Source organism: Protomyctophum parallelum (genome assembly GCF_964188405.1).
Source record: "Protomyctophum parallelum genome assembly, chromosome: 14".
NCBI classification, from domain to species: Eukaryota; Metazoa; Chordata; class Actinopteri; order Myctophiformes; family Myctophidae; genus Protomyctophum; species Protomyctophum parallelum.
This window is the reverse complement of record NC_139709.1, coordinates 32,851,663-32,874,734: the sequence shown is the minus strand read 5'-3', so window position 1 is coordinate 32,874,734 and position 23,072 is coordinate 32,851,663. Positions and strand designations below refer to the sequence as shown.

The following is a 23,072-nucleotide window of genomic DNA, read 5'->3' as shown; positions in this document are numbered from 1 at the left end:
TTTTAAATCTCAAGGGCCCCCATAACTCAACAGACCCGTTTCGGGCCATTTTTGGAACCCACTCAAGGACACTTTGAGACCCACTGTGGTGTAGTTTCCTGGTGAGCCGACACGCACAATAGCAGTACCTTGTTTGACAAGAATGGAACAGAGCCTTCATTAATATCATCGCTAATACCTGTGAGGGAAGTTCTTTCCAAAATGGCGTGCGTGCATAGAGCCCATTGCCTTGGTCTTCGGATGGAAACATCGAACTGAAAACTTAATTTTTTTCTTTCCAAAATCGCTTTCATTTCTTCTCTTGGCCACAGAGTTTTACAATTTGGAGAGATAAAGTGAATATACAAAGGCAATGAAAAGTAAACGTGGGGAGAATTGAGAAGAGAATTGAGAGAAGACAAAATCAATGAAGTGTGCTAGAATGAGACATACTGTAATATAATCATTCACTTCATCTACAAAATTGGTCCGTAACATACATATTTGACACAAGTTAATAAACACAGCCTTCTGAATATGGGAAGAATTATTCATCTTTTCCATATCATAGATGTCATTAACTATATCTACTCCTGAATAGATAGTGGGGACCTTGGGAAGCAACCAACACTTATTTATTTTTTTTCTTTTTAGAAGCAGCATAAAACAAATAAATATATATTATACTAAATAAGTATTCATCAGGTCGCCTTGTCTACAAACTGTCCTAAGAATAAGGTGGAAAATCGTAAGGACAGATCGATGAGAAGTATGTCTTGAAAAGAAATGAACAGAAGATGAACATGCTTATTTTCTTTCTTTTTCAGGACATCGAACACCAAGATTGACAAGATCATGAAAGAACTGGATGAAGAGGTGAATTATACATTTAAACTCGCTGGGATTAGAAAGACAAGTGTGCATTGACAGAACCTTGCCGCTAACGGCACACATATTGTGGGACTGGTTTGCAGGTGGTTAGTACAAGTCACACAATCCTGACGTTACAATCGAGCTGCTTAAATAATTAGTTCATAGAGCGAAGCAGTCCCGCCTCCTTCGAGTGCACCAGAAGGGAATTTCCCATTAATTCTTCCCAGAATCAGAAAGTATTTATTATAGGCAATAATTCGAAAAATATATCCTCAGGCCCTTGTGCTTAATACTCCATCGTACACCGGTGTCACATTATTACTATTTTTGCCATGCCGCACGATGAAGTTATAGGTCAGGTCGTTAAGTAGTTATATAGGGCGGCTGTGGCTCAGGAGGTAGAGCAGGTCGTCCAATGATCCCTGGGTCGGCAGTTCGAATCCCGGCTCCTCCTGTCCACATGTCGAAGTGTCCTTGGGCAAGACACTGAACCCTACATTGCCTCCAATGAGTCGGTCGGTGTTGTGAATGTGGGAAGTGAGGACGCTGGCGTCGACTGTTCGCCGCTTCACCTCCCAATGAATGAATGAAATGAACCGTTGTAAAGCGCTTTGAGCACTTGGAAAAGCTCTATAAAAATGCAATTCATTATTCATTATAACATCCGTTTACGATGGCCGGTACGGGTGAATGAATGAATGAACGCAGGGCGTAATGTGTTCAGTTAACATATTGTTTGGTTGTTTTCATCCCTGCTTACAGGCCAACATGAGGAAGAGTGTGGAGGCCAGCGTGTCTCTGCTGGAGAAAGACAAGATGATGCTGCAGCACAGGTCCACCGAGTACCAAAGAAAAGCCGACCAGGAGGCAGAGAAGAGACGCAACTTGGAGAACGAGGGTAAAGAAGGTTCCACAAGACGTGTTATTCAAGCGGCACACACGGTGCTGTGAACACAGTGGAGTTACGCCCGATGATGTTGTGTGACATGTGCTTTAATGGTGCAGTCTTGTGTTAAAAGCGTTGTTGTGCCGTAACAACCACTTAAACCAATTCCTCTCTCTCTCGCTGTCATTTGATCTGGCCCCGAGCACATGTCCCCAAAATGGATTACTTGCGGTGTGACAAAGGTAGCCTGCCTGGCATGCCCTTTTCATCTTGCTCACTGCCAGCGACGCGTCTGGGCCGACACGGCAAACCAACCTCATTGTCTTAACCCGTTTAGACCTGAGCTCGATTCTACGAACGCCTTCTAAATCCTGACGGTTTTTCTGAAAAGAAACCCCCGTGTTTCTGTGTCAGTGGTTCTCAAACAGTTTCATGTCAAGGACCCCCAAAAATATATGTAATTGTCCACCGACCCCCATCTGAAAATATGTTGTTCCAGGGACCCCCCCCCCCCTCCCCCCAGAAGCAAAGAATTGAGTTAAAAACGTTCACTCTGAAAGAATATTTAAAGGTTTGTGTCACATTTTCACGATTTTCCCAAAATAGCAGACCTACAGTGCCGCGGCTGCCGCGCCATGAGCTTGTAGATCTGCTATTTTTCAATAGCTAAAGTATAACATAATGCTTTGAAACACCAAAAAGGGGTTCCCGCCCAGACTGGGTTAAACGCCGCCGACTTGCACTAAGAGGATTCACAAGTTCTCAAGTCATTAAGTTGTTTTTAATCTAGGGTTACATATTTGAGAGAGAGAGAGAGGAAAGAGAGAGATGTTTGCTCGCAGTGCAGTGAACATTCAGTGCCAGCGTAAATATTTGACAGATTTATTTTGTCTAAAGGAGGCTGCGAGTAACAAAAGAGGCACTTAAATCACGAGGCTAATATGTACAGTGTGTCCCCTTTTTGAATGTTTTCCAGTGTCTACGTTGAAGGAGCAGCTTGAAGATCTACGGAAGATCAGCCAGAACTCCCAGGCCTCCAATGACAAGATTGCTCAGCTTCAAAATCAGGTATGATAACAAGGCTATATTCTTTTTTACCTTGGGAGTCTACATGAGTTCATACCATTGGAACAAATTAAAACAAAACATGCCATTCCCCGTGGATTTATGCAGGGGTTCTCAACCCCAAAAGGCCCAAAACATGCCATTCCCCCTGGATTTATGCAGGGGTTCTCAACCCCAAAAGGCCCAAATTAAAACAAAACATGCCATTCCCCCTGGATTTATGCAGGGGTTCAACCCCAAAAGGCCCAAATTAAAACAAAACATGCCATTCCCCCTGGATTTATGCAGGGGTTCAACCCCAAAAGGCCCAAATTATCATTTTTGCAACTGAATGGCTGGAAAATAGAGATGAAGAGTTTACATAGTACACATAGTACATGCATAAACTTTCCTTAATGATTACATCTGGTTTTTCAGTATTCATTTATGATATATTTTATTCAGGTTATTTTTGCAGTCAGTTTGTATTGGGGGGGGGGGGGGGGGGGGGCGGGGGTCCCCAGGCAAAAACGTTGAGAAGCCCTGGAATAGTGGATGTGTTTCGGCTAAAAGCCATTTATCAGCACGCTGATAAATGGCTTTTCTCTGAAACGCATTCGTCCTCGATAAATAGAAGTATCGATCCGTCAATATGCTGGTATTCTGTTTGTTTTGATACTCCGCCATATTGCAACAATTTGAGATATGATGTCCCACTTTTCAAAATGGGTATTGACGTTGCATAATGTGTGGAAGTGTTAAATTTTTTAAATGGGAGGACTCAAAATGATTGCAACAAATGGAAAAACATCATCGTCAATCATTCCCAGTGATGATTTTTCTTTTCTTTCTTCATAATATGCAAAGAAAAACTGAGAAGCGAACAAACTGACATCGTCTAATGCTTCCAAGACCCAGAAAACACGAAAACGTTTTTAGACAGTAATATAACATGTCATGGCATCCTGATGGCTTAACCCATTTGGTGTTAGCATTATGCTATGCTTTAGCTATTGAAAAATAGCAGATCTACAAGCTCATAGCGCGTCACCGAGTGGCGCGCTACGAGCTTGTAGGTCTGCTATTCTTTTTTTAATCGAAGAACGACTGACATAGAAACATAGCTTTTTCAGAAAACTGTCAGGATGTAGAAGACATTTTTTTTTAGAATCTGATCTCAGGTCAGAATGGCTCAACCTGTTGGGAGTACTGACCAATGCACGGTGACACCCCTGAGTTTGAAATGTGGCTCAGTCAGCCTAAACCAGAGGTTCCCAACCACTGGTACTAGTACCACTAGTGGTACTTCTGGTTCTTCTAACCAAGCAATTGGTTGAAATAGGCTCTCCAGTTGTGCTGAAATGAGAATGACAGCACATCTAGCTGTTAATAGAAGATTTGAGGATGGATTCATCACATTAGAAATATTATCAGTTGTGCTAATTAGACTAATTAGACAGTTTTAGCAGCAGCAAAATTGGCTTGGGAATTTAAAAAAGGTATAAATGACATTTTCCTCTTGTGTTAATAGCTGAATAGGATGAGGCAGGTATACGCTCCTGTATTTTAACATCACTTATTATGGTGGTACTTGGAGAGCCAGATATATTCTGTGGTGGTACTTGGTATAAAAAGGTTGAAAACCCCTGGCCTAATACATCTCTACTCCAGTTCTTCCTTATTTGATGATATCTTAACATTCCCTCCTGCCTTTTTTCTTTGTGTGTGTGTGTGTCTGTCTCTGATTGATTGATTGATTGATTGATGACAGCTGGAGGAAGCCAACGACCTGCTCCGCGCCGAGTCGGACACGGCGGCGCGCCTGAGGAAGAGCCACACGGAGAAGGACAAGGCCATGAGCCAGCTGGAGAGCCTGAACCGCGAGATGCAGGCACGTGATCGACTTTTCTAAAAATAGCAGACCTACAAGCTCGTAGCGCGCCACTCGGTGGCGCGCTATGAGCTTGTAGATCTGCTATTTTTTCAATAGCTAAAGCATAGCATAATGCTAACACCAAAATGTGGTTAAAGTTCTCAAAGTCGTCGCGACCGGTTTCCACTCATTTTGGATTCCATAATAAGAAGTCGACATGTCTTCTATAATAGAAGTGTCACGGTGGCACAGTCGGTAGTGCTGTCGCCTCACAGCTAGAAGGTCCTGGGTTCGATTCCCGCTGTGGGCACTGGGGGGCGTGTTCCCTCCTCCGCGTCATCAGTGCCCATATACCCGAGGCGGGGTTGGCGAAAAGGGCCTTTCTGTGTGGAGTTTGCATGTTCGCCCCGTGTCCCCTATAGGGTAGGTATACCCTCACAAAAACATGCCTGATGGAGGGGAAAGGCGCCTGACGGAGCCGGGGAAAGGAACTGGTCGGAATAACGTGTTCCTTTCCACGCGCTACGTCCGTCCGGCCGGGGAAACTATCTCCTGTCAGGTGAAAAGCAGCAGCTTGGACTCCACATGCATAGAAGGAAGCATGAGGTCAGTCGTCGTCGTCCCCCCCCCCCCCCCCCAGGTTGGCAGAGGAAGTGTAGCGCCCCAGGTTGGCAGAGGAAGTGTAGCGCCCAGGATTAGATAATTGACACTGGGTGAAAAAATGGGTTACAAAAATGTTGGATAAAACCTTAAAAAAAAAAAAGTGTGTCCTGCAACGAAAATAGCCTACCTACAAGCTTGTAGGTAGGCTATTTTCGGTTAAGTGTGTAGGAACCAGTCAGTGGCCGTGTGGTTAAGAGTGTCCGCCCTGAAACTGGGAGGTCGGGGGTTCGATTCCCGGGCCGTGTCATACCAAAGACTGTAAAAATGGGACCCAATGCCTCCCTGCTTGGCACTCAGCATCAATGGGTTGGATTGGGGGGGTCAAATCAACGAATGATTCCCGAGCGCGGCTCACAAATGGCATATTAGGGGGACTTATTGGCAACCTTTTCTTCAGTCGTGAGAGTTTATTTTATTTATTTATTTGTGCAGGAGAAGATCCGTGCCGTGGAGGTGGAGAAGGCCCAGCTGGACAAAGAGCTGCTGCTACTGCAGAGCACACTGGACTCTGAGAGGAGGAGCTACAGCCAGGACTCTGAGGAGATCCGAGAGCTGCAAGGTATTATATATACAGTATATAACCCATTCTGAGTCTCTGACCTGAGATCAGATTCATACGAGGTTTCCACTGGACACACACACTGGTCTGATTAACCCATTCTGACCTGAGAACAGATTCTAAAAAAATGTCAGTCGTTCTTTTTTCAATAGCTAAAGCATAACATGATGACATTTTGACTGACATGGAAACATAGCTTTTTCAGAAAACTGTCCGGATGTAAAATACATTTTTAGAATCTGATCTCAGGTCAACATGGGTTAAAATAAAAAATAAACTCAAAAGCACCACTCTCACACTCCACCAGGTCCAGATCGGGGTTGTCTGTCTGTGGACCTTTTTTAACCAACACTATACTCTCAGATCATGATACAGAGGATACAATAACATGGATTTCATTCTCCAGCTCAGTTCAGATCAATGATTACCAAAGCATGGTGTAGAGCAGGCGCATATCTACTACCATACAGGCCAGGCCAGGTCAATTCCATTTGAAAAACATGAAGAGAGAGAGAGACAAACACCAAACCTGAGAACTAGTGGGCAGCGCATTGGTGCGACCCTCAATCACCCCCATTGAAATGCAAATGGCTGCCTTTCACTTTCAGTCTTTGTGTCGTCATGGTTGTGTGTGTGTGTGTGTGTGGGGGGGGGGGGGTCTGTGCTGTGTGGACCATCACCTCGTCTCGACAAGATACAATCTCCTTGAAAACCTTTAGTGTTTCTGATTGGGGATCGGGCGGGGGGAGAGGGGGGGGGGGGGGGGGGGTGACGAAGACGACACATCTCGCCTGCCCCAAAACTCAATGTAATTCCTGGAATCGCCACTGATGGAGAGTAGAATACTTCCATGGCACACAGATATTGTAGCAAGACTGTAGCTTCACTCACTGACTGTGGCTTGGCTGAAAAAAAATCATGGTTTGTATTTGATGGCATTTTGTTTTTTGGTTCAAAAAGACAGCTGCAGGATGGCACACTTAATCCATTCAGGCCTGACGTAAAAAAAAAAGAGTCTTCTAAATAATGACAATTTTCTGAAAGATTTGAGGCACATTTTAACGATTTTTCAAAAATAGCAGACCTACAAGTTCAAACAGTTTTTTCCATAGCTAAATCATAACGTAATGTTTAAAACGCCAAAAGGGGTTACCCGCTCAAAATGGGTTAAACGGATCCAGAAAAACCGGGCTAGATTTTCAAATGTAGAAAGAAAATGACCTCAGTTTGAGGTTTCCCCGGATCTTCAATTAAAAAAAAAAAAAAAAAACTTTTGAGCCCCAGTTGCAAGACACAGCTGTGGAAATTTCCACCCCCCGGTAATGATATCAACCGTCGTGCCGTACATCACTTTAACCCACTGATCATCTGAAACGTGCTCAGGCACTGTGACAACGCCCCAGAGCAGTTAAATCGGCCTCTGATTAATCTGTCAGCCAACACATTTTTTTTTATATATGGTACAAGTCTTTGAAAAACCTCACTTTGAAAAACCTCATAGGATGTACTGAAGTGGTATAGGCGGGCGATGCTTTCTGAGATGTGGACAGATCGGTAGTATTAATGAAATGGAAGCTGTATGCTACAGTACGTAAAGTATGACAACGTTGCACGGTGTGATGACACGGAGCATGCCATAATAATGGAGGTGATGACGGGAGGAAAGGCTGCCCAATTCTACAAATTCCAGATTCTATAAAATGTCTTCTAAATCATGACATTTTTCTGAAAAACCTACGTTTCTAAGTCAGTGGTTTTTAAACCATTTCATGTCAAGGACCCAATAAATTATATGTATTTGGGGCGCCGACCCCCATCTGAAAATATTTTTGTTCCAGGGACCCCCCCCCCCCAGAAGCAGATAAAAACGTTAAAAACGTTCGCTCTGAAAGAATATATATTCAAAGATTTGAGGCACATTTTCACTATTTTTCAAGTGTTTTAAGCATTATAACATAATGCTTAAATCACCAAAAGGGGTTCCCGTCCTGAATGGGTTAAAGGTGCAGTGAGTGAGTGGTCTTTTTGGTTAAAATAAGTACGTGTTAAATGGATGTATAATCTGAGTCCGAGTAATAATTGCTATCGAGGTCTTTTGTAAACCTAAAACGCATTTCTAACTTCAGATACCAAGTGATGACAAATGTGCGGACAAAAGTGAACCCCGGAACACTATAAAATGTCAGCTGATAAATGGGTACTCTCCTGCTTGGATGAAATTGGCAACGCACCTGGAAATAATATTTAGTCTTTATAAATGAGCTTGAGATATGGCGAGACCACTGTCATTAGACTTAACAACTTGAGTCAAAAAGATCTTTTTTTAAATGGCTGTATAAACAAAATGGATAAACGCACAACTGATACCAATGTCAGACCATGGCCGATGTATCGGACTCTAGTAATGGCAGTTTCCCTCCGAAATGTGCGTCTCTACCGTTGAATCCTGGTAAATAGTTTGCCCTTTTTTGTCTTCCATTCTCAGCAAGGATGGCAGGAATACAAGAAGATAACAAGAACTTGAAGGTCAGCATTTCCAAAGTGGAGGGAGAGCGCAAACAGGCCCAGGAGAGGAGCAACAACCTGGAGAAGGTATGGAAGCACATTTTTACTTCCTGGGTCCAGGTCAAAGGGCAAGGACGGGTGGGCGGGCACAGTTAAAAAAAATAATGAAGTAATATCAGACGGGCGCTGTTGTACTGTACTCTTTATTAACACGGCTCTGATTCAGACGTAGGCTGAAGATGATCACAGCTTGGGTTGATATCTTGTTGATTCTCTTTTTTTATTTGGCTTTGCCAACAAATCATATTATAGCAGCAACATCATATAATATAGCACAGTGGTTCACAAACGTTTTAGCTCAAGATCAAAAAAAAAGAAGAAATTAGACGTTTGCCCAGGACCCAAACTAGTGATCTAGCAGATCTACAAGCTCACAATGCGTTGCTTTGCACTGCTTTGTGACCTTAAACATTTTGTTTTCTAATTTATGGAATTTCTTTGACTTTTCTTTGATTTCTTCATGGAATCTTTTTTTGGGGGAAATGTTTGTTGAAAATGTTTTGAACTAATAATTCAAAACAAAATGCAGGAAACAGAGGGACCTATGGGTCCCGACGACCCACTGTTTGGGCAACAGTGATATGGCGGCCATGTTTCTTTTCTCAGCTGACTAAAAACGTTGTGCGGCTTTGTGACACTTCCCCATCTCTCTCTCTCTCTCTCTCTCCCTCCCTCCCTCCCTCCTCCTCCTGTCACAGGAGAAGAACAACCTGGAGATAGACCTGAACTACAAGCTGAAGACGCTGCAGCAGCGCCTGGAGCAGGAGCAGACGGAGCACATGGTGACGCGAGCCCAGCTCACCGACAAATACGAGTCCATAGAGGAGGCCAAGTCTGCTGCCATGCATGGTATGCAAGCACCTCCACCCTCCCCTTCTCTCTCTCTGTGTCTCTCTGTCTTTCTCTCACGCTGTCATGCAGTCCTTCCATGTTCCCTCTCTCTCTCTCTGTCCCCCCACCCCCCTTTTACTTTTATTTGTTTTTGTGTTTCCCTCCCCTCTCTTTACTCCCCACCCATCTTCGTCGATGTCTCTCGCTCTCTCTCTCTCCTCCCACCTGCACCTTTGGGGCGGTGGAGCCACTTGAACAGACTCGTACCCCGGGGGGCCTTTTTGGGTAGCAGGAATTCAGGGAGTGTGTGCACTGCACTGCACTGCACTGCACTGCACTGCACTGCACTGCACTGCACTGCCCTCCACGTGGCATGTCAAGACTGTGCCTTCGCTGCAGTTTATGAACCAGACGAGCTCTCATTTGACGGAATCCCAGTTCCATTTGTGTGCATGTTATTCAGCGTGAGATGTAGCTTGGTTTAATATATAGTGTTCACCGTGTCTAGTTTTAGACCAGTGGTTCTCAAAGTGGATCCTCTGGGTTCCTTGCGGGCGTCCAAATGGGCCCTTACAGGTCTGTAACTCTTGAAGAGTGTAGAAATGTTTGTACACTTTGAGAGTTACGGAGGTCGTTGAAATAAAGACACATTGAGAACCACTGCCTTAGACGTCTCACCCTTGTGCGATGTTGTTTCATGCTTTCTTGTTCAGAACCTAGCTCGAGTTGATGTCAAAAAACAAAAAGAAGCTTTCTTTGATGGCATCTCAGGATAGATGTAGAGTAGACCTGTTTGACAGTGCAGAAACATACTTGCCTTCCTTGATGTATTAATGAGCGTCAACGACCATCACCTGGGCACAGACACACACACACAGCTCCCCTCTGCAGTTCTCTTACTGCTCTACTACAGAAAGTGACTTTATGGTTATGGTCTCATTTCTCTCCAAAAGCACTTGAATATGATGGAATTGGAGTAAAGCTCACATTTCATATCACACACACACACACCGTAATTCACTAGCAACCCTATAAAAAAATAAAAAATCGATTGAGCGGAGCGGTCCAGGCACCTAGGCCGCTAAATCCAGCCTGACGGCGTGTTGCGGGTTCGAGTCTCGAGCCCATCAGACTTTGTCGCATGTCTGCCCCACCCCGTCACTCTCCCCCTTTCCTGTCTAGTTACTGTACCCTATCATTAAAGGCAAAAACGCAAAAAGAAAAAATCGATTCATGTTCATCGATTTACTCCGTCTCTAACGTACTGCCCCTGTGTCCCCCCCCCCCCCCCCCCCCCAGCGGTTCAGCACAAGGTGTCGGAGGAGAGCGGGGCGCGGACGCGGGCGGAGGGCCGCGTGGTGGAGGTGGAGAAGCAGTGCTCCATGCTGGAGTTTGACCTCAAGCAGTCGGTGCAGAAGATGGAGCAGCTGATGAAACAGAAGGAGAGGCTGGAGGATGAGGTGACTAATTATGGCAAACCCCTTTCAGCTGTGTTGGGTTTGTTTTTTTTGGGCAGCAAAAATGTGATTTGAGGTTTTTTTTGTCGCGGTCTCTTCGATAGTTTTCATTTAGTTTCTGTCACATTTTTGTCACCTGGAATGTTTTAGTGTTGGTCTACCGGTAGTTTAAGTCGACTAAATCTACAGTTTATTTTAGTCGGCTGAAATGTATTTTGGTGGGCGCTGATGCCTTCGTGATGACTGTTTTTACACTTGCTGAAAATTGCTGATCTACAAGCTCCAACCAAGTGTAAAATGACTATCTGTTGTCCACTAGTCCCTTCCTAACACTTTAGTCTAGTGTTTAGCCTGGCCGTCCCTTATCTTAGACGGATGTCTACATGCTGTAGATCTGCTATATTTTCAGAGTGCAACCAAGCATAAAATGACTTGTCTTTTAGTTCTACTGGACCTCTTCTCCACTAGTCCCTCCCTAACATTTTAGTCTAGTTCTCATTTGTCGACGGAATTCTCAGTATATTTAGTTTTAGTCATCATAGCTCCGTTTTTATTGTTATCGTTTTCTTTTAGTTTTCATCAGTGGGGGAAAACTTTCCCCCACTGGTGTTACGGTGTTACGTTATGCTTTAGCTATTAAAAAATAGCAGATCTACAAGCTCATAGCGCTCCACCAAGTGGCGCGCTACGAGCTTGTAGGTCTGCTATTTTTGAAAAATCGGAAGAACGTAATTTTCCCCCCCTCATAGTTTTAGCGGGTGGTAAATCATCAACCCTCCGTTCCTCCAACCCTCCTCTGTGTCCTCCAGGTGAAGGCTCTGCGGGTGTTAGCATTACGTTATGCTTTAGCTATTGGAAAAATAGCAGATCTACAAGCTCATAGCGCGCCGCGCTACGAGCTTGTAGGTCTGCTATTTTTGAAAAAATCGAAAGAACGACATTTTTCCCCTCATAGTTTTTCACACTCCGTTTCCAACCCTCCTTCTGTGTCCTCCAGGTGAAGGCTCTGCGGGTGCAGCTGGAGCAGGAGTCCAGCAAGCGCCTCCAGTCCCAGAACGAGCTGCGGAGCCGCTCGCAGGACGCAGAGCGCCTCCGGGGCTCCGAGAAGCAGCTCAAGCAGGAGATCAACTCGGCGCTCGAGAGCAAGCGGGCGCTGGAGTTCCAGCTGGCCCAGCTGACCAAGTGAGAATCCAACCGTCCCTCCCAACAGGGCCTATATACCTCTGTCAATGTTTCAGAAATGTCCAAAGAAATAGTAATAATACTAAATAGGTTCTCAATGTAATAATGGGTCCCGGGGGGGACCCAGGGGTGGTCTTTTTAGATGGGTCCCTGCAGGGACATTTTACGAGTCCTATACTTCAACAACGTTAAGAGTACTGTACTGAGTAACAGTATTCTATTGCATCCCAGGACACCCCCCCCCCTCGGGAGGGTGACATGATTGCGTCCGTTCTCAATTTTAGTGAGTCTAAAAGCCCTAACCACAACCATGCAACGCCTTGCAACATGCAACGACTTGCAACCATTATTCCCAATGGCAGTTGGTTGGTTGGTTGGTTGGTTGCATTGGTGTGGTTTGTTTTATTGCAAGGAGTTGCAGCTGTTGTGTTTTGGGCCTAAGGATGCAGGCTGTTTGCATCACTGCATCTACAAGCCCACAACGAGAAGTAGATGTGCTATTTTCGCTACTTCTGAAAATATAAAACGAGTGAATAAAACCGGTAAAAGGCGACACTTAACTAGGGATGGGTATCGTTAGGATTTTTTCGAGTCCGGTACCGATTCCGGTTCTTAACGGTTCCCTATTTCGGTTCCAAAATGATATAAAAGAGGTCAAATGTTTAACAAAAAAGCTCAATGTCAGGTAATGTGTATATATATATATATATATATATATATATATATATATACATACAGTGTTGGGATTAATAAAGTGACAACTTTTACAATTTCTCCATTACCATTATCCAAATTAATTCCTTAATTATATATATTTTTTTTAAATACATTTTGGAGAAAAGAATAGCTCATATGCAATGTGAAATGCCACCTAATTCTTAATACTTTTCCTTGTCTTTATTATGGGCCATCTTGTGAAAGCTGCATGCTTTTATTGTGAAGGGTCTCAGTTCTCACAGCCTGCATATTTCCACGTGCTAAAAATAGCTGATCGACAACCTCACAACGTGTTGCGTCCGCAACGCGTTGTGAGCTTGTCGATCAGCCATTTTCAGCATGCAAGCATAACACGTGTACGACGAAGAATAAATCAGGCATCACTGCGCTTCTGTGGAGGTATGGCTCCCCCATATCTTACAAGTATGATTGAACCCTACAAACCCTCCCGCGCACTCAGATCAGCCAACGCAGGGAAACTGGAAGTCCCCTCACTAAAAACGCCGGGCCAACGCTCCACACGTCCCAAACTCTTCTCCCTTCTGGCTCCAAAACTGTGGAATGCACTTCCCATTGCAGTCAGAACTGCAGCATCACTCCCAATCTTCCGCCGTAGCCTGAAAACCCACCTTTTCAGACTCCATCATGGCCCATAGCACTTACCCTAACCCCTTAGATAGCATTTCTGTTGGCTTAGATAGCATTTGACACAGACTTATAGCATGTTATGTAGACAGCACTATAATTGTATTGTATATAGTTATAGCACGCCATAGTACATATGTATAGCATAGTAGTAAATATGTATAGTTTATATGTATAGTGTATGTATAGTTTCATTATATAGATATTCCACTGTTACTTTCTTAGCTTACGCATGTTTCATGATATTGATAAATGCTTTTATGTGATGTATTCCCATGCTTTTGTTCTTGCTTAAATGTAAGTCGCTCTGGATTAAGAGCGTCTGCTAAATGCCTAAATTGTAAATTGTAAATTGAGGGAGGGAGATATATTTTGTTGGCCGAACGAGGCGATCATGTTTGGACATCTATGGACAGCTATTTTTCGTGGCACATTATGTTTAATCACAACAGCGTCACGTTTACTTTAGCTTCTCAATGTTTGGGTCGGAACATGTATGTGTCTACGTGCATATACGCTCTGCGCGCTCCAGTCTTTCTGGAGGGAGCGAAATGTAGCGTCTTCTGCATGCATCTAAGCATTAACATTTCAATGGCCGAGGGTCGTTAGAGTCTATTGTTCCGTGTTGTTATCGCACGTCTAATGGTTAGACGCGTGACAACGCAACAATAGGAAGCGATTACCACGGTCCATTCTGTTGCTGGCTCTCCGAGTAGCATGATCTGATTATAATCAGCTGTTTTATGTGCGTGCGTGCGTGCGTGCAGGGTGTCACCCAGGAACCGATAGAGAGAACCGAAATTGAATTATTGTAATGGGTACCCGGTACTCGAGCATGTTCAGTTCGGTACCGGATTGGTCCCGAGGTTCGGGACCCACCCCTACACTTAACGCCATGTCACAATATTCCCTGTTAAGAAACCCAGCGTCCAGACGGATTTGCCTGTTTTGTCAACTGCTGCGCCCGGTTGGTCGCTAAGACTCTTTGGAAGTCGAGGCGTAAATGGCCCTACAATTGCCTGTTATTCTCCAATAAGAGCTATTAGTCCAGCTTAGAGGGGTGACTGAGGCAAAGCTGCTCGCCGGCAATGTTTACACCACAGGATTAGGATTTACCCAGAGTCCCAACTCCCTCCACCCCTTTGCTAATCCCCTGGCTGTGTCTGCTGGGAGTGGTTGCAGTTGTATAGTTCCATGTTAAGCACAGGTCCCGGGTCAGCTGTTTGCCTTGTGTTTTACTAGGACATTTTTAGCACCGTCTTTTGAATTTACCGCCGTTGAATGAGTTAACCCATTTTGGTGTTAGCATTATGTTATGCTTTAGCTATTGAAAAATAGCAGATCTACAAGCTCATAGCGTGCCACCAAGTGGCGCGCTACGAGCTTGTAAGTCTGCTATTTTTGAAAATTCGAAGAACGACTGACATGGAAACATAGCTTTTTCAGAAAACTGTCAGGATGTAGAAGACATTTTTTAGAATCTGTTCTCAGGTCAAAACGGGTTAATACAGTGGTTCTTAAAGTGGGGTCACAATGTGTGACGTTGTGAGCTTGTAGCTCTGCTATTTAATCCTTCAAAGTTGGCCATACCACCCATGACCAACATTTCATTTTAAAACTCTTTACCTGTCACCTGGTGCAAGATATTTCTAATGTCCGCAGCATATACATTTCGGGGGTCCTTGACGTGAAAACCACTCGACCACTTGAGTTAAACTGTTGAAGTATAGAATAAATGAAACCCGTCGGTCTGTGTGTTTGTTCACCAGGCAATACAGGGGCAACGAGGGACAGATGAGGGAACTTCAGGACCAACTTGAGGCCGAACAGTATTTCTCTGTAAGTAAAACGTTATGTTATACTTTAGCCATTGAAAAATGGCAGATCTACAAGCATCTACTACAGTGCCGCGCTACGAGCTTGTAGATCTGCAATTTTTTGAAAATGTGGTGCAAATCTTTGAATATATATTCTTTCAAAGCAAACGTCATCTTTAAATCAAATCGTGCCCCCTCCCACGAAAAGATGTTGTCCCCACAACATATTTTCAGATGGTGGTCGGCGGACAATTACAAATATTTTTTGGGGGTCCTTGACATGAAAATGACAGAAACATGGGTTTTTTCAGAAAACTGTCAGGATTTAGAAGACATCTAAATGCCTCAACCCATTTTGGGCGGGAACCCGTTTTGGTGTTATAAACATTATGTTATAATTTAGCTATTGAAAACGAGCTTGTAGGTCTGCTATTTTTGAAAAACCGTGACGATATTTATTTCAGAAAACTGGAGGATTTAGAAGATTTTTTTTTTTTTAACATTTCGACGTGGGGTCTAAATGCATCTAAACGTCCTCTCTCTCTCTTGGCCCTCAGACGCTCTACAAAACTCAGGTCAAGGAGCTGAAAGAGGAGATCGAAGAGAAGAACCGCCAGGTACAGGAAGCTCAGAAGAAGGTGCAGGAATTGCACAGTGAAAGGTAAGACTTGTAAACTACTACTCACCTGTTCCCGAAGCCTTGAGATATTATGTGGTTTACTGAAAGAAAATAATCCTTCTTCAACCCATTTAGGCCTGATTCTTGAAAAATAGCAGACCTACAAGCTTGTAGATCTGCTATTTTTCAATAGCTAAATTATAACATGTTTAAAACACCAAAAGGGGTCCCCCCCCCCAAAAATGGGTTATATGTGTTACTGTTAAGCCTTCACAGCAGCATCCGAAATCCACCAGCTCATACTTAATTAATAATTCAATCGTTGGATCTGTATAGGTCCCAAAATGATGTCCCGGTTTACCAAGCAAGTCATATAATGAATAAACAAAAATGTCTCATAAAAGTGCACAGACCTAACCAGCTTTAGGCAGAAATGGACCACTGGTAGGAACAACGCACCTCTTTCCACAGGGTAAAGCCCCAAAACACACCAATGACTCGAGACGCAATACCAAACCGTTTTAGCTTTCGTCTCGGCGGTCTGATATGTCTCGTTGCACGTTGAAAGCCAGTTCAAAGCAGTTCAAGCCAGTTCAAAGCAGTTCAAAGGCGCATTACTCTGGTGTGCGTGTGCAACGCGTACGCCGAGTCACCAAAAAACAACTTGTTGCCATGGAGACGAGAATGCAAGTTTAGAGGCAAAATGTCACGGTTTCGTTTCAACCGTTCTCGTCTGGTGTGTGTCCTTCAGGGACTCCCTGTCGGCCCAGCTGGACCTCACGGTGACCAAGGCGGAGTCGGAGCAGTTGGCCCGGGCGCTGCAGGAGGAGCAATACTTTGAGCTCAGCCAGGAGAACAAGAAGGCCATCACGAGACACAAGCAGGAGAGCGGGGAAAGGGACGCCACCATCTCACGGGTAAACAACCACTGCATCTGTTACAGACTATATACTATATATATACATTTGAGCGAATTCCGAGCCCACGTTTCCTCTGTGGCGGAAGCGCACGTTTGTTTTGGTGACACAGAGGTGGCGACATAAAGTTTATTTCTCTTCAGAAGCGTTAAGCATCCAGTTTTCGGTGAGAGAGAGAGGCGACCCCTGAAACGGTGGTTAGTAAAAACGTTGAGCGAGGGCCGTGACCACCGCAGCGTGACGTCGTGCTTGTAGTTTTCGGTGGTCACCTCTTCCCCCGAAAACTGGACTTATGAATAGGCCTTTACTATTGTAACCACGATGCAGCGTAGAAATCGACATTGAATGACACGCGCGTCCATGCAGTGCAATGCATGTTGGGTTACCGAGTTTTTTGTGTAACACCAATTTCAATGTTTCTTTTTTGGGTTTTTTCCCCTTAGACTTGATTCTAGTTCATGACAACAATCATCCTCTTGTTAATATTCACACACCTATTTGAAGTGACATATTTCTGTCTGAGCTGCAAGTGGTGGGACATGTAGAACAACTTTCAATTCATCCTCATCCACTTTGGAACATTGTTTTAAAAAGGTGCTATATAAATCAAATTCATTATCATTATCATCATTATCCGCAGCTGGAGGAATCCAATAAAACCCTGACCAAAGATGTGGAGAACCTCGCCAAGGAGAAGACGGAGATAGATGAGAAGCTTCATTCCCAGGAGGAAGGTGCGGCCATGTTTGTCTTGTCGATGCCTCACTCCTCCCCATATCAACAAGTGGTTGAATGGAACATTCAGCATTAAAAAGAAATGCTGATCTACAAGCTTACAACGCGGGCCGTTGCGAGCTTGTAGGACGTTTTTTGTCAGACATTTGGTGAAAAAAAGATATAGACCTCTGGGGGAAGTATAATGAAATATAATCCTTGCTTTGGACAAAACCCCTTAACTCCATTGGACCCTCAAACTGTCTGCTAAGGCTTCACTCGCACCTTTCGATCTAGCATACAACATGGATGCATGCTCGATGTAGACACAGGGTAAGTGTCATGGCCGCCCCAATGCATTTCCAATGGAAGTCACATGGTTTGACACAACATTTCTGTTGTACGGCTTTCGGCTGTGTTTCGACTGCCCCCCCTCCCCCTCATACAACAAAAATGTTGCATCAAACCATGTGACTCCATTTGGAAATGCATTGCGAGCTTGCATCAGTAAACAAGTCTCATCAGCTATACATCAATCTGTTGTGAAGGTGTGAGTCAGGCCTAAGGCAGCTAATTCCCCCTCTCATGCAAGTCATTGACAATGTATAAAGCATTGCTTGTAGTGTAGTATTGCTTTGTTTTCATTACCTGGAAAAATGAACATTTCGGAGTTAGGCGGTTTCTTCTATACTGTAGGGCTTAAGAAGTGGTTATTATCATGCCGTACTGAGCCCAGACTGTCTCCCTCACAGAGTATGCAGCTCAGAAGGAGGAGATCTCGAACACAATCAAGGCCAGCTACGAGAAGGTCCTCCAAACGGAGCGCACGTTGAAGACTCAGGTATGGATCCATGTTCCTGTGTTAAGAAACCCCCTCTATACCTACCGTATAGACCAGGGGTTGGGCAACTTTGACCACGGAGAGGGCCACTATAAGACTTCTCACACTCACTGGCTCCACTTTACATCTCTGAACTACTGCATGCAAAGCCAAACGTATACGTTCTCTCAGTTCCTCTGAAAAAAGGCCTTCTGTCTATTCCAACAACTAGACTCAAAACAAAGGGGTGACCGTGCATTTGCAGTGGTCGCCCCCACTTTATGGAATGCCCCTGCCCCTTGAGTTAAAGAATGCAGAGTCTTGTCGACGGTTTTAAGAACTTGTTAAAAACGTATTTATTTCGTCAGCACTTTAATTTATGATGTAATTTTTACTTGAATTATTTGCATCTCAATGTTTTACCTTCTACGGTTTGTTTCATGTCCTTGTTTTAACATGATTGTTTTACCTTGTTGTACAGCACTTTTTTTGTTTCGAAAGGTGCTCTATAAATAAAATGTACTTACTTACTTACTTCCAGTGGCAGGCCACATTGCATATTACTGTGTGCGACGCGTTTTGAGCTTGTAGATCGGCTATTTTTGCTATATTTGAATTGAAAGAAGTAGGAAAAGTTATGCCCGATGAAGGTCTGAACGACCGAAACTGTAGGTGTGCATAAGGATTTTATTTACATATACATTGGACACATTTTTATACTATTAATTAGCTGAAATCAATGATATATCGGTATTCTGATATTAACCATTCAGTGATGGTGGGGGCTGCGTGTGGCCCCCCGGAGGCCGCCAGTTGCCAATGCACGGCATTAGATCCTTGTCCTGTGTTACAGAACCCTGTTAAAACCCCCAGCTGAGAAGAAGCCAGGCTGATGATGAACCCAGTCTTATGTAATCTCAACCTCCTTATCAGGCAGTGAACAAGCTGGCGGAGATCATGAACCGCAAGGACATGAAGCTGGACCAGAAGAAGAAGGGCAGCACCGCCGACCTCCGCAAGAAGGAGAAGGAGAACCGCAAGCTGCAGGCGGACTTGAACCTGGAGAAGGACAAGTTCAACCACATGGCCATCAAGTACCAGAAGGAGCTGAGCGAGATGCAGGCGGTGAGTTGGACGACAAACTACTCTCTGCTTCGTTGCTGCTGTAACCCAGGGGTGGCCCACACCCCTTTTTTCTTTTTTTTTTGGACTTGAGAGCTACTGTCTAAATAGTCTCGGAAACCCAGACCTTTTTTTTCCAGGGAGGAGGAAAAAAAAAGTCTGGGGCCGAGTCCACTTCAATTCGGCATAGAGTAGCGCAAACGTCGCTAACTCTCTGCTGATTTCTGATCGTCTGCACCTTTGTTAAATTGACGCACGTACACACACACATACTCCTCTCTCTCTCTGTCGCTCTAATTAATTAGTCTCATGTCGCGCAGCTGCGCCTAGTTTCTCCCGCCGGGAGCTGCCTATGCCATAAAAAGCATAGGTGAGTTCCAAGTCTACTTTCAAAATGACCCGCTCAACAAGGTCTACCCACCCCAAAAAATATTATACCATTGTTGAAAATAGTTAAAAAATACTAAAATAGAGGGGGGGAAATGGAATTGGTAGTTAAAAAAAAAAAATTATAATAACTTTGCTGCTAATTGCTGCTCATGTTTGTGCGCAAACACTCTTGAAAAGAAAGTAGGCCTATTGCATTATTGGTTTGAGGCAGCTAACGGCCTTTTGACGTCAATCAATCAAGTCACCTTAATTCAAGTGGCAGATGCCAAAAGGGCTCTACCCTGTGGAAAGGGATGTTTAAATATATATATATATATATATTTTTTTAGGCCATGTCAATGTGGTCTACCTGCACAACCTTAGTGATCTACCACGTTTTGGGCATCCCTGCTTTAAGCAAATTCAACAGCCACGTTTGAGCTCTGGTTGTGGAGTTAATAAAATAATCGATTTTGGTATTATTTTTAGCAGATCTACAAGCTCACAGCACATTCCATTGGTATTTTTTGGGGCTCAAGTACTTGATTTTGTCAATTAGTTTATAACGCATTATTTCTGAATTTGCATGCGCAAAACATTTATTTAGCAAACACACATTTATAAAAATAAAGCAGAAATGTGAGGTTCGAGATGACGAAAAGAAAACGGAAAGCTAAAGTCCAGTCTCATTATTTAGACCAGTCGTTCCCAAACCTTGTAGCCTGTTGTGAGCTTGTAGAGCCGTTTTCACTCATTCTTAAACGTTTCTTTTCAAATTTTTTCCTAAAGTCGGCTCTTCGGTGCTACTGAAAATTTCTGACAAGCCAAAATCATTTCGGCACTACAGCGCCGAAACAGCGGTAAAATAGGAGTATGAATCGGCCCTAAGACACCCACATCCGACCCTATCTTTCCCTAACTGTGCTTCTCCACCACACCCCCCCCCCCCCCTCCCCCACAGCAACTGTCGGAGGAGTCGACGTATCGCAACGAGCTGCAGATGCAGCTGGACAGCAAGGAGAGCGACATCGAGCAGCTCCGGGAGAAGCTCAACGACCTGCAGCTGCGCATGGACAACTCGAGCGTCACCAGCCTGCAGCCCGACGAGACGGACAGCAACATCGCAGGTAGGGCCTCTGTCTCTGCCGGGGGCTGACTGACTGGGACTGGGCCGCAGGGAAGCACCTTTTGGTGTTAGCATTATGCTATGGTTCAGCTATTTTTGAAAAATCGAATAACGACTGACATAGAAACATAGCCTTTTCAGAAAACGGAAGCTTTTTCAAAACTTCTTTGAATTCGATCAAGCTGGGAGCTGATACTACTAAGAAGTGGCAGATACCAAAAGGGCTTTACCTACTGCTTTACGGATATACCTATGTCATGCAAATGATGTACTTTTTGTTATTTCTTTTCCAGGAAATGTACCATAGGTCAGGATTTAGAAGGCGGTTTTAGAATCTGCCCCAGGTCTTTACTTTCAGGGTTCAATGGAGATTCAATGACTCCATATAACTTTTTGAATTATTAAGCAAATATTGTTCTCTCGGTAGAATACGACACACCTGGTGGTGATTGCAAGCAGTGACATCAGGGTGTACTATTGATGTAGCGCAGAGGCCACTGGTAAAAAAGTGGAATGTAATATTTGTATTACTACAGGTAGTTCTTCTGACCAAGCAATTGGTTGAAATCGGCTATCCAGCCGTGCTGAAATGAGCATTTCGTAACACAAGATTTGAGAACGGATTAATCGCATTTAGAAATATCAGTTGTGCTGATTTAGCGATTAGACAGTTTTGTCAGAGCAGCAGCATTGTTGGCTTAGGAATGGAACCAAAAAGGGGCTGGTATACGCTCCTGTATTTTAACGTCGGTTATTATGGTGGTACTTGGAGAGCCAGATATTTTCTGAGGTGGTACTTCAGTATAAAAAGGTTGGGAACCACTGATGTAGGGGACACTTTGTTTATTCGTTCACTAACCCATTTTGGGCGGGAACCCCTTTTGGTGTTAGCATTGTGTTATGCTTTAGCTATTGAAAAATAGCAGATCTACAAGCTCATAGCGCGCCACCGAGTGGCGCGCTACGAGCTTGTGGGTCTGCTATTTTTGAAAAATCGAAGAACGACTAAAACTGTCAGGATGTAGAAGAAATGTTTTGGTCAAAATGGGTTATTCGTTGACTAAACAATCCACAACCATCGTGTTTTACCTTCACTTCCTTGTCTTCAGCCATGATGCTCCGGCAGCTAGGACATTGCGCGCACTCTGAATTTCCAGAAAGGAGCAGAATTTCTCCTCCGGCGTCCTCTAGTTGAATGTATGAACGCACCCGTAGTTTCACCACAGCTCTCCATTCTACTCTTATTGGTTTCAAGTGGTTGGTGAAGTGGGGAGCATGGGTCATGCTAGGTTCCAAGAATATCTTTGTGTGCATACGAATAAAAATGGATAGCTACCCACCCTGAACTACACCACACACACACACACACACACACACACACACACACACACACACACAGGAAACTGTGTAAGGAGCAACAGAGCAGCCGTTGTCTCTCAAGGTTTTATTTTGAACTGGAGAATGGTGTCTGTATCCAAAAGAAAGGCAGTAACGTTTTGCCGTGGGTTAAATGATGTCGACAGAAGCACAGTGTACACATGGGAAATGTATTTTTATTGGCATTAACAGTTGCACTTTAAATGCTAAAATCATCGACTGCAGTCACGTACTCTGCTGTTTCTCAGTTATTAGTACTTTAGATGCTACTTATATTGTGGATCGGGTATTGACTAGTGCTAGGCACCTTGCGTGCATTTTATTTTATTTAGCAATGTTAGTAGGTCACCAGACCTAGATCAAATGGTGTTTTTTGTTTCTTTTTTTTTTTAAATACATTTTGCGTTGACATACTTTTGGAGTACCAGGTGTGGCTTTGCCACATAGGAGAACGCAATGAGGGCCTTAACCCATTTTGGGCCGGGAACCCCTTTTGGTGTTTCAAACATTTAGCTATTGAAAAAGGTCTGCTATTTTTGAAAAATCGTGAATTTCAGAAAACTGGAGGATTTAGAAGGATCTTTTGAAATGGGTTAAAGTCTTGACAATCGCAGGAAAGCGTGTGAAATTCAATTTGCTTTACTTTTGTGTGATTGCCAAGTTTGGCCAACACATGGCGTGGCACTATTTGAATTGTCCTCGTGTAACTCCAAACAAGTTAAAACAGACTTAATTGAATTGCTCGCGAAGCGAACTCTACTCTTGTCCCAGGTGCTCTGTAACTCATTGATTACTGGTGTCTTGTCTGTTGTTAAATCACTTCTCTCGTCTCTTATTTCCCCCTCCTCCATGTCCAGTTGGTTCTCCTTGCTCCTCTTGTCTTTGTAACTTCTATTCTTTCCCCTCTGTGAGTAACT

At 44.0% G+C, this 23,072-nt stretch overlaps 1 protein-coding gene across 2 annotated transcripts in view; it reads left to right on the top strand.

Annotated features, from left to right (window-relative positions):
• Window positions 1–23,072, top strand: part of rock1 (Rho-associated, coiled-coil containing protein kinase 1) — a 60,576-nt gene that overhangs the window by 29,585 nt on the left and 7,919 nt on the right. For both annotated transcript variants that reach the window (XM_083782017.1, XM_083782016.1), the window contains exons 13-28: window positions 807–855; window positions 1,615–1,750; window positions 2,715–2,806; window positions 4,554–4,673; window positions 5,751–5,877; window positions 8,363–8,469; window positions 9,141–9,291; window positions 10,573–10,733; window positions 11,728–11,912; window positions 15,044–15,113; window positions 15,649–15,752; window positions 16,462–16,627; window positions 17,268–17,361; window positions 18,094–18,182; window positions 19,095–19,286; window positions 20,614–20,779. In XM_083782017.1, the coding sequence (XP_083638143.1) occupies window positions 807–855; window positions 1,615–1,750; window positions 2,715–2,806; window positions 4,554–4,673; window positions 5,751–5,877; window positions 8,363–8,469; window positions 9,141–9,291; window positions 10,573–10,733; window positions 11,728–11,912; window positions 15,044–15,113; window positions 15,649–15,752; window positions 16,462–16,627; window positions 17,268–17,361; window positions 18,094–18,182; window positions 19,095–19,286; window positions 20,614–20,779 (2,009 nt within the window). The remainder of the gene's footprint in view (window positions 1–806; window positions 856–1,614; window positions 1,751–2,714; window positions 2,807–4,553; window positions 4,674–5,750; window positions 5,878–8,362; window positions 8,470–9,140; window positions 9,292–10,572; window positions 10,734–11,727; window positions 11,913–15,043; window positions 15,114–15,648; window positions 15,753–16,461; window positions 16,628–17,267; window positions 17,362–18,093; window positions 18,183–19,094; window positions 19,287–20,613; window positions 20,780–23,072) is intronic.